The following is an 11,688-nucleotide window of genomic DNA, read 5'->3' as shown; positions in this document are numbered from 1 at the left end:
TTAAGATAATTTGGATCGGTGTGGGAGCGACCAAGCGTTTGCAAGGGGCTTGCGATGGTGTTTTCTTGGAGAGAAGATCAGCGTCTGCTGCTCTGGCTTCTGCTCCTCGCAGCCTGGGAGGCAGGGAGCGGCCAGCTCCACTACTCCGTCCCCGAGGAGGCCAAACACGGCACCTTCGTGGGCCGCATCGCTCAGGACCTGGGGCTGGAGCTGGCGGAGCTGGTGCCCCGCCTGTTCAGGGTGGCGTCCAAGGACCGCGGGGACCTTCTGGAGGTAAATCTGCAGAATGGCATTTTGTTTGTGAATTCTCGGATCGACCGGGAGGCGCTGTGCGGGCGGAGCGCGGAGTGTAGCATCCACCTGGAGGTGATCGTGGACCGGCCTCTGCAGGTTTTCCACGTGGAGGTGGAGGTAAGGGACATTAACGACAACCCCCCAGTATTTCCAATGGCCACAAAGAATCTGTTTATCTATGAATCTCGACCGCTTGGCTCTCGGTTTTCGCTAGAGGGCGCATCAGATGCAGATATCGGAGCAAATTCGTTGTTGACTTACAGTCTTAACTCCAGTGAGTATTTTACTTTGGACGTCAAAAGAAAAGATGAGGAAATTAAATCCCTGGGACTTGTGTTGAAAAAACTTTTAAATCGAGAAGACATTGCTGAACACCATTTACTGATCACGGCAGTTGATGGCGGGAAACCTGAGCTAACTGGCACCACTCAAGTGAAGATCACTGTCCTGGACGTGAACGACAACGCCCCCTCATTTGAGAGGACGCTCTACAAAGTCAGACTATCCGAAAACGCTCTAAATGGTACTGTAGTAGTGAATGTTAACGCCTCTGATTTGGATGAAGGAGTAAATAAGGACATTGTGTATTCTTTCCACACGGATATGTCAGCTGACATTCTGTCGAAATTCCACTTAGACCCTGTTAATGGATACATCACTGTGAAAGACAACATAGATTTTGAGGAAACTAAGTCTTTTGAAATTCAGGTAGAGGCAGCAGACAAGGGAAACCCCCCAATGACAGATCACTGCACGGTTCTAGTTGAAGTTGTAGATGTTAATGACAATGTGCCTGAACTGGTCATCAAGTCACTATCAATTCCTGTGTTAGAAAATTCTGCACCTGGCACCGTTATCGCCCTGATCAGTGTGTCCGACCGTGACTCAGGTGTCAACGGGCAGGTGACCTGCTCCCTGACCCCTCATGTCCCCTTCAAGCTGGTGTCCACCTTCAAGAATTACTATTCGCTCGTGCTGGATAGCACCCTGGACAGGGAGACCACAGCTGACTATAAGGTGGTGGTGACCGCCCGCGATGGGGGTTCGCCTTCGCTGTGGGCCACAGCCAGCGTGTCCGTGGAGGTGGCTGACGTGAACGACAACGCTCCCGCGTTCGCGCAGCCAGAATACACGGTGTTCGTGAAGGAGAACAACCCTCCTGGGGCGCACATCTTCACAGTGTCGGCCACAGACGCTGACGCACAGGAGAACGCTCTGGTGTCCTACTCTCTGGTGGAGCGGAGGGTGGGCGAGCGCTTGCTGTCGAGCTTCGTGTCTGTGCACGCAGAGAGCGGCAAGGTGTTCGCACTGCAGCCTCTGGACCATGAGGAGCTGGAGCTGCTGCAGTTCCAGGTGAGCGCGCGGGATGCTGGTGTGCCTGCCCTGGGCAGCAATGTGACTCTGCAGGTGTTTGTGCTGGACGAGAATGACAATGCTCCCGCTCTGTTGGGACCTCAGGCGGGCAGCACAATGAGCGAACTGGTGTCAAGGACAGTAGGTGCAGGACATGTGGTGACAAAGGTTCGTGCCGTGGACGCGGACTCTGGGTACAACGCGTGGTTGTCTTATGAGCTGCAGTCGGCGGCGGGCAGTGGGCGCCTTCCATTCCGCGTGGGTCTGTACACCGGTGAAATCAGCACCACGCGTGTCCTAGATGAGACAGATGCGCCGAGGCAGAGCCTACTGGTGCTAGTGAAGGACCATGGAGAGCCGGTGCTGACAGCCACAGCCACCTTGCTGGTGTCTCTGGTAGAGAGTGGGCACACGCCAAAAGCCCCATCGCGGGCTTTGGTGGATTCTGCGGGCAGGGAAACATCGCTTGTAGATGTGAACGTGTACCTTATCATCGCCATCTGTGCCGTGTCCAGCCTGTTGGTGCTCACGCTGCTGCTGTACCTTGCACTCAGGTGCTCAGCGATGCCCCCAGAAGGCTCCTGCGGTCCTGGGAAGCCTGTGCTGGTGTGCTCCAGCGCGGTGGGGAGCTGGTCTTACTCGCAGCAGAGGAGACAGAGAGTGTGCTCTGGAGAGGGTCTGCCCAAGACAGACCTCATGGCCTTCAGCCCCAGTCTCACACCCTGCCCAGTTAGTCAGGAGAAAGAGGAGAAACTGGTGGCAGACATTGATTTCTCCGTCAAAGTGAGTAATTTTATCTCTAACATGTTCTCGTTTCATATGCTAGTATTTTTAGTCCTTGGAGATGTGTTGGACTTAATTATTCTACTTATGTTCTTTTTATTGAACATTTCACACTTACTAATTTTGTCATTAAAACTGGGTTCTCATGACTAAATTCTGTACTGAATCGACAAGAGGTGAGATGCACACTTAAAAGTGTGTTTGTTGGTAAATACAGTGCTAAGGTTATTTTATGGCAGTCTGTGTTCAAATGGGAACTATTTTCTTCTGTGTGAATGACATCGTTTAGAGCATCTGGATCCAGCTCGCTGTCACTAATCTGTGTGCAAAGCTTCAGTATCCGTTGCTTCTTTCTTGGGGATTTCTAGGAGGCGCTAGTAGAATTGTCACTGGCCCATTTCCTGAATGGTTAGTCGTGCTTGGGTGCTTGGTATTTCTCTGACTTACCACTCACAGGACATTATTATCCTTATAACTACACAAAATAGGTTAACAATGAAGAAGTTTAAAAATTATATACATATTTATTTTCAACCAATTGGCCAATTTGAAAATAATTTATCATTAGATTAAAAATATTATTTTAAAAACGTCTATATGTATTGTGTGGGTATTGAATTTTTATTCCACAGTGGTTCTAATTAAGACTTTTAAATTATATATGTGTTTGGTCCATATACATGTGTGCTTTTTTTTTTTTTTTGTTTTTCAAGACAGGGTTTCTCCGTGTAACAGCACTAGCCTTCCTGGGACTAACTTTGTAAATCAGGCTGGTCTCAAACTCACAGAGAGCCACTTGCCTCTGCCTCCCAAGTGCTGAGATTAAAGGGGTGAGCCACTACCAACACCTGACCTTACATGTATGCTCTTAACCACTAGCCATCTCTCCAGCCCTTCCACAGTGATAATTTAAATATTACATTAAAAATTATGAGACATCAAAGCAAAACAATGTTCTCAAAAACTATGTATTTGCCAGGTGTTGGTGGGGCATGCCTTTAATCCCAGCACTCGGGAGGCAGAGGCAGGCGGATCTCTGTGAGTTCGAGGCCAGCCTGGTCTCTAGAGCGAGTGCCAGGATAGGCTCCAAAGCTACAGAGAAACCTTGTCTCGAAAAACCAAAAAAACCCCAAAACTATGTTGTTTATATTTTTTCCACAATTGAAAAATATTTTTATTTTTATGAAGAGCTTTTTGCAGTTTGGCTCCGTGAATACCTATTTGCCTTACAATAAGCAGAACATTCAGATAACTGATATCAAATAAAATTTTCTATGTGTCTTCCATTTTTATCTTTTTATTAATCAAATAAAACTTAAGTGAGACTGTTCTCCTGTTAGTTTTGCAATGTATATGTCAACTTCTCTTACAAAATACTTGGATTCTCACCCAATTTCCTTTGTTTCCAGAGAGAACTAATAAGTAAAACAGGGTTAACACTTCATACATTCAGTTAGTCAAACATATGCAATATGTTTTCTTTATCTTCTCTCTTTCTTATTTACATTTTCTTTCCCAGAATTATTCCTTTTTTTACTGTTTCTTCATTCATCAAGCATTTGCTGAAGCAATCCAATTCAATACTTACTTTATTGGTTCTTATCATCCTGTTGTAGGTTACAGGGTCATTCAGAGCTTTTGTTCCTCAGATATAGGACTTTAGTCTTCTAGTCCAGCTCTTCTTGAAATGCTTGACTAAAAAGACTTTCAAAAATAGATATTTTTGAAAATTTTTGAGATGGCTTTTAAACAATCCAGTTGGTCTTGAACTTCAGCGAAGATGATTTGAAATTTTAAAGTGTTTTCTTTTTCTCTTTAAATATGCATTTGAGCTATAAAAGTGAATAATTAATCGATTGATTATCAATTAGTTAATGTGTGTGTGACACATATAGAGATCAGAAGTCAAGTTGTGGGAATTGACAATATCTTTCCTCCGTGTGTTCTGAGGATCAAACTCAGATTGCCAGATTTGCATGGCAATTGCTTTTTACCCACCAATCCATCTCACTGGATGCAAAATGAATATTTATTTATTTAATATGTATTTATTTTGAACTAATATTGTATTAGTTATTTTTCTTGCGACTGTGACAAACTCCTGATAAAATCAACTTATGAAAGAAGGGTTTGTTTTGGGTCAAGGTTCCAGGGTACGGTCCATCATGGTGTGGAAGTCTTGGCAGCAGGTCAGCTTGTGCCGAAAATTTGGAAGCAGAGAGTGATGAACACTGGCACTCAGCTGCTCTCTGCTTTTTTATTCAAAGCAAATCTTCAGTCATGCAATGGCATTGCCCAATTCAGGATTAATCTCACTCAGTTAATGTAATTCAGAACGCCCCCCCAACACACCCATAGGTTTGTTACCATCAGGGTTGTTGGAAATCAAGTTAACAATGAAGGTCAACTGTCACAAATATCCATTCCTATTTTGTTGCACCCCAACCTGTGCACCTGCAGGCTCCACAGTGTCTTTTACATCTTTGATAATTTGAAAAAAAAAAACCTTTGGCTACTCAGTGAGAGCATGCCTATTTCTGTTTTGACTCAGAAATTAGTTTTTGTGTGAGTGAGAGAGAGGAAAAGAGAGATGGGCTTTTCAAATTATTTTTTTGATAACTTGATTATTCTTTGGTCTAAACAAACATGGAAGAAAGAAACTTGTGAATTTAAGATGCAAAAATAGTTTGCAGAGGGCCACCTCCACCATCTTCTCCTTTGTTAAGGTTGTATAGGAAATTACTTTATTTGTTGGGAACTCTCCATTGTCCATTAAAACCCTGGATGGATCCAAAGATCATGCCTGGCAAAACATGACACGAAAATAAGGTAAAACCTAGGCTTTCTACATTGAAATATGTCCTATTTAGGTCAATGTCATATAGATTTTTTTATCTCTAGAAAATTAAAGCATTGAGACACCATATTTTTAACCTTAAATTAACATAGTTTATTAAGAAATTAAAGAAGTGAAACTGGGCTGGGGATGCAGTCTGGTTGCTAGAGTGCTTATCTAGTATGCAAAAAGGTCTGAGTTCTACTCCCAGCACCCTGTGAAACTTGTGTTGGTAATAGGGCACTTGGGACAGGGAAGTCAGACATTTCAGGTCAATCATAGCTACACTGCGAGTTCAAGGATAGCCAGGGCTAAATAAAACCCTGTCTCAAAAATGAAAAGAAAAGGAAACCAGTTGTGTTGGGTAAATACCCCAAAACAGTATTTTAATACATGTGAGGTACTAATATTAATATACAATGTTTGTCTTTAAAAGTATTATTTCAAAAGAGGACACACATACTTAAAGGGATGTAAAGGAGAAATTAAAGTAACAAATGAACCAAACAATGCAGTCTTGGTGTTTCAGATTATCAAGGAGGGTAGAATGACTGTCCAATTGCTTTAATCATGAAATGTCTCATAAGTTGGGGAGCTCTTAAAATTGTTACAAAGTGTGTGAAACTGGTTTGTAGATAGTTTAGAAAAATTTATTTCCCTTTCTCTAGCCAACCCCAGATTCTACCACTCAATTTAAGACTGTTCTACAAGTCTACTTAAAACATTTATTTATTTTTATATCTTCTGAAAATAAATTACATGAAGATTTTTATTTACTAAATTCATTACTTAATGGACAAAAGGAGTGTGTCTGTTTGTTAATGTATGGTTTTTCAGAGGTAGGAGATATCCTCATTGACTAAAATACACGAGGACAATATGGGAAATAGAAATCTAGGTATCTTGAACGCCAGAAAGCACCAGCAATTTATAAACTAGAAGATCAAAAATGAGAATACCACACTTGCACACAGCTATTTACTACATGCTTCAAATTCCATGTTAAATCTCCCATGTACACCCAGCCCTTCTGTGACTCCAAGAAGGCAGTCCATTAAATGTTAACAGACTTCAATTTCTTAAAACAGTATCTGCGAACTTCCCTTTCAAAGGCTTATTCTTCGAATCAGTGGTTCCCTGAATGTTGTTTCTCTCAAGACCCAGAACCAATATTACAAACCCAAGGATGAACAGAGTGCCATTAGCAATCACAAGCCACCATTTGAAGGCACAAAAGGAATCTGTCATGAATTTTCCTAACTTACACCCCACAACCGCATATTTACAAAGTTTATATTAGTGATAGCTGGGTCTCTGCAAATACCTAAAAGCTACATGGAAAAGAACTTCCACTGTATTAGAAATTGATGTTTTAAGAAAACAAAAGATTTCACATAATCTGGTACAGAACGCATACCTACAAAATATAACTCTATTTTGCAAAGCGAGAAACCTATTGGAGCAGCTGAAGGAATAAAGACGACAGTTTTTAGAGGTGTGCATTTCCGGAATCCACACTTACAGTTTGGAGCCACATGATGTCGCTCTTTGCCATAAAATAAATCCGACAGAAGACAGACCGAAGGAAAATCATTTCCATTCTTCCCGGAAAGCTGTATCCACCATCCAGAATCTGAATAATGGAGGATGCAGGGCGATGGACTGACGGATTAGAAGAATTATCCTATCTCTGAGAGAGGATCCCTAATCGGAACAAAGCATTGTGCACTTGAAATGGAATTTTTCTGGAGAAGTGGCCAGGAATCACGGCGCCTGCTTCTCTCTTTTCTGCTTCTTGCAGCCTGGGAGGCAGGGAACAGCCAGCTCCATTATTCCATCCCCGAGGAGGCCAAACACGGCACCTTCGTGGGCCGCATCGCTCAGGACCTGGGGCTGGAGCTGGCGGAGCTGGTGCCCCGCCTGTTCAGGGTGGCGTCCAAGGACCGCGGGGACCTTCTGGAGGTAAATCTGCAGAATGGCATTTTGTTTGTGAATTCTCGGATCGACCGGGAGGCGCTGTGCGGGCGGAGCGCGGAGTGTAGCATCCACCTGGAGGTGATCGTGGACCGGCCTCTGCAGGTTTTCCACGTGGAGGTGGAGGTAAGGGACATTAACGACAACCCACCCATGTTCCCAGCTACACAAAAGAATCTGTTCATTGCAGAATCAAGGCCTATTGACACTTGGTTTCCACTAGAGGGAGCATCAGATGCAGATATCGGAATCAATGCTATGCTGACTTATAGGCTAAGCCCCAATGACTATTTTTCTTTGGAAAAACCATCAGACGATGGACGGATAAAAGGTCTTGGGCTTGTACTACGAAAATCTTTAGACCGAGAGGAAACTCCAGAGATATTTTTAGTGCTCACTGTCACGGATGGAGGCAAACCCGAGCTGACTGGCACTGTTCAGTTACTTATCACAGTGCTGGATGCCAATGACAATTCTCCAGTCTTTGACAGATCTCTCTATACTGTGAAATTACCAGAAAACGTCCCAAATGGAACATTGGTAGTCAAAGTCAATGCCTCAGATTTAGACGAAGGTTTGAATGGGGACGTTATGTACTCATTTTCCACGGATATTTCACCAGATGTGAAACGCAAATTCTACATAGACCCAGTTACAGGACAGATTACTGTAAAGGGATACATTGATTTTGAAGAATGCAAATCCTATGAAATTCTGATAGAGGGCATTGACAAGGGACAACTCCCACTCTCCGGACATTGTAAAGTTATTGTAGAAATTCAAGACATCAATGATAATGTACCAGCATTGGAATTCAAATCTCTATCACTTCCAGTCCTAGAGAATGCTCCAGTAGGCACAGTCATCGCACTAATCAGTGTGTCGGACCGTGACTCTGGTGCCAACGGGCAGGTGACCTGCTCCCTGACTCCTAATGTCCCCTTCAAGTTGGTGTCCACCTTCAAGAATTACTATTCGCTCGTCCTAGATAGCACCCTGGACCGAGAGACCACAACTGACTATAAGGTGGTGGTGACCGCCCGGGATGGGGGCTCACCCTCGCTGTGGACCACGGCCAGCGTGTCCGTGGAGGTGGCTGACGTGAACGACAACGCTCCCGCGTTCGCGCAGCCCGAATACACGGTGTTCGTGAAGGAGAACAACCCTCCTGGCGCACACATCTTCACAGTGTCGGCCACAGACGCTGACGCGCAGGAGAACGCGCTGGTGTCCTACTCTCTGGTGGAGCGGAGGGTGGGCGAGCGCTTGCTGTCGAGCTTCGTGTCTGTGCACGCAGAGAGCGGCAAGGTGTTCGCACTGCAGCCTCTGGACCATGAGGAGCTGGAGCTGCTGCAGTTCCAGGTGAGCGCGCGGGATGCTGGTGTGCCTGCCCTGGGCAGCAATGTGACTCTGCAGGTGTTTGTGCTGGACGAGAATGACAATGCTCCACTGCTGCTGGAACCAGAGGCGGGAGTATCTGGTGGAGTGGTGAGCCGGCTGGTGTCAAGGTCAGTGGGTGCAGGCCATGTGGTGGCGAAGGTGCGTGCGGTGGATGCAGATTCTGGCTATAATGCATGGCTATCTTATGAACTACAGTCGTCAGCAGGCAATTCCCGTATTCCGTTCCGCGTGGGTCTGTACACGGGCGAGATCACTACCACACGCATCCTGGACGAGGCAGATTCGCTGCGCCAGAACCTTCTGGTGCTGGTGAAAGACCATGGTGATCCAGTAATGACGGTTACTGCCACTGTGTTGGTGACACTGGTAGAGAATGGCCAGGTACCAAAGACGCCATCGCGAGTGTCCACGAATGTCATAAGGTCGGAGGCGTCGTTGGTGGATGTCAACGTGTATCTGATCATCGCCATCTGCGCAGTGTCCAGCCTGTTAGTGCTCACCCTGTTGCTGTACACAGCGCTGCGCTGCTCCACTGTGCCCAATGAGAGCATGTGCGGGCCTGGAAAACCAGTAATGGTGTGCTCCAGCGCGGTGGGGAGCTGGTCATACTCTCAGCAAAGGAGGCAAAAGGTGTGCTCTGGGGAGTACCCACCTAAGACTGACCTCATGGCCTTCAGCCCCAGTTTATCTGATTCAAGGGACAGAGAGGATCAATTGCACTCAGCAGGGGATTCCTCGGGAAAGGTTAGTTTTATTGTTGTCTTTAATTTGAATTTTTCATATGCGGTTTGCCACTTAACAATTTTACTTATTACTGGATATAGGATTATTGCCTGGTGATCGTTTTCCTTCAGGGATTTAAATATATTTTCTAGCATGCGAATTTTCTGCTGAGAAATCTGATGCTAAGCTTTGTCAGTGGTCCCTTGTATATAAATCACTTTTTCCTTACTGCTGTCAAAATTTTTCTTCATTGTTGACCCTTTACAATTAGTTTGTAGATGCGGCTTTACTTAGTTTCATCCTATCTGATCTATGTTAAGGTTCTTGGTCTATCCATTTCATCCCAAGATGTTTTAGTGTTTAAGCCATAATTTCTCTAAAATTTATGCTTGTTTTTCTCTCCTCTCTTTGAATAACAATGCACATATTGGCTCACTCTTTTTATATCCCGTAAGTCTCTTAGTCCTTCTTCAGTCTTCAAAGTTCTCTTTTAGTTTTTACTCTCTTCCTAAGTAAATTCAAATGCTCCACCTTGAGGTTACAGTTTCTTTTGCTTGGTCATGTATGCTGTAGAATTGAAAACTCCATCTCTGTTGAAATTCTCTTTCTGTTAATGCTTTATTTTCTCGAGCTCATGGGACATTTTGTGTTTGTTAGTTCAAACATTGTCAGAATTCATCTGCCTCTATGTCTTTTACGTTTGATTTTTGTAGATAGCAGAAATTCTTTTATGTTGTTTTCTCTTGCTTTTTTAAAATTGTTATATGGTCTCAACATTCCCTTATTTGTAGAAAAAAAAAACAGCCACCTCTCCCAATCTTTCTGGCCTACCTTTGTTCAAGGAAAGACCCTCACTTGTCAGTTGTCTAAGAACCTGGGGCTCCATGAAGCCATATGGGCGGATATATATTCTCTGTAGGTTTTATGCAGAAAGTCCTAGCAGGAGTGCTTTTTTTTCCCCTGGGATTCATCAACTCTGCTCCCATTGGTCTGTTCATTGCACTGTGGCTACCCTGGAGTGGCAGTGTCTGTTCAGTTCTTCCCTCTTACCCACACAGGGTCTCACTAGAAGGCCTGGCTGACCTGGAAATCACAGAGACTCTCCTGGCCCTGCCTCCAAGAGCTGGGATTAAAGGTGTGCACCCACACCCAGAAGCAACATTTTACTGTTGTTCTGAGTTGTTTTCAGGCATCTAGAATCTTTTGTGCCCTATCAGTGTGTTGATTCAGGTTAGATAAAAAAGAATTTCTTCATCTGCTCACTGAGAAGTCATAAAAATGGGGTCCTTCCCTGTTCCACTCTTTTCCTCATGAGAGAGGGAGGGGAGGGAGAGAGAGAGAGAGAGAGAGAGAGAGAGAGAGAGAGAGAGAGAGAGAGAGAGAGAGGCTGCTAGTGTGGGGTAACCCCTGCCTGCTGAGCTGTAGGTCCTGTGGAGCATCCACTGCTTCTAGATGTCTTCACTCATCCTGTATGCTGGCTTCCATTTGTGTTCTGAGCAGTGAGACAGACATCAAGCCTTCGAGTAGTGCTCTGTGGTCTGAGATGTAGGATGTAGAATGCATGTTCCACTCGTCATCATTCCTTGGAGAAAAGGTGAAAGCTGTTGCTTCTCCCTGAGTGAGCGGCACTGTACTTGGAGAAAAGAATTGAATGAGAAGTTCCTTGTGTTTCTCTCCTGCTTTGGGATGGAGATCTGAGCTTGTCTGGAGGACAGAAACTTCTTGCTTCATTTTAGGTTTCTCATGATTGGAACAGGACCATGTAGTCTTGCCAAAGTGGTTTTTTGGGTGTGGGAGGAAAGAAGGGTCTGGGACTTCATATGACCCCTTTTTGCTGATGTCTGTAGCTCTGATGTATGTCTTTTGTTTGTTTTTCGAGGCAGGGTTTCTCTGTGTTGTTTTGGAAGTTTCCCTGGAACTTGCTCGGTAGACCAGGCTGGCCTCACACTCACAGAGTTCCACCTGTCTCTGCCTCCTGAGTTCTGGGATTAAATGCCTGGCCTGATGTGTGTCTTAAAGTCATATTTTCTTTGATTTCCCAGAGACTATAATGCACACTGTTGACTTCTTCTTCTTCTTCTTCTTTTTTTTTTTTTTTTTTTTTTTTGGTTTTTCGAGACAGGGTTTCCCTGTGGCTTTGGAGGCTGTCCTGGAACTAGCTCTTTTGTGTTTCAAACTCACACCTGCCTCTGCCTCCCGAGTGCTGGGATTAAAGGCGTGCGCCACCACCGCCCTTCTCACTGTTGACTTCTTAAAGCATTAACCAATACTTGCAATGTATTGTCATGTTGAGTGATTGCTAGGACCTTAGGAAATCATTGTGT

The 11,688-nt window shown here is 44.7% G+C and overlaps 2 protein-coding genes across 2 annotated transcripts in view; both read left to right on the top strand.

Annotated features, from left to right (window-relative positions):
* Positions 1-54: 54 nt before the first annotated feature.
* LOC100768950 (protocadherin alpha-3-like) lies at positions 55-2,583 on the top strand. The gene has a single exon (XM_027398119.2). The coding sequence runs from the start codon at positions 55-57 to the stop codon at positions 2,581-2,583; it is 2,529 nt and encodes an 842-aa protein (XP_027253920.1).
* A 4,417-nt stretch (positions 2,584-7,000) lies between these two features.
* The window catches only part of Pcdhac2 (protocadherin alpha subfamily C, 2), a 197,572-nt gene continuing 192,884 nt past the window's right edge, over positions 7,001-11,688 (top strand). Inside the window, exon 1 of the mRNA XM_035440185.1 lies at positions 7,001-7,864. Coding sequence (XP_035296076.1) covers positions 7,001-7,864 — 864 coding nt within the window. The remainder of the gene's footprint in view (positions 7,865-11,688) is intronic.

Source organism: Cricetulus griseus, chromosome 2 (assembly GCF_003668045.3).
Source record: "Cricetulus griseus strain 17A/GY chromosome 2, alternate assembly CriGri-PICRH-1.0, whole genome shotgun sequence".
Taxonomy (NCBI): domain Eukaryota; kingdom Metazoa; phylum Chordata; class Mammalia; order Rodentia; family Cricetidae; genus Cricetulus; species Cricetulus griseus.
The sequence above is the reverse complement of the archived record's forward strand: the minus strand, read 5'-3'. Positions and strand labels throughout refer to the sequence as shown.

What these genes read in the sequence shown, in the direction of transcription:
- LOC100768950 (XM_027398119.2), top strand. Translation starts at nt 55, where the DNA reads ATGGTGTTTTCTTGGAGAGAAGATCAGCGTCTGCTGCTCTGGCTTCTG.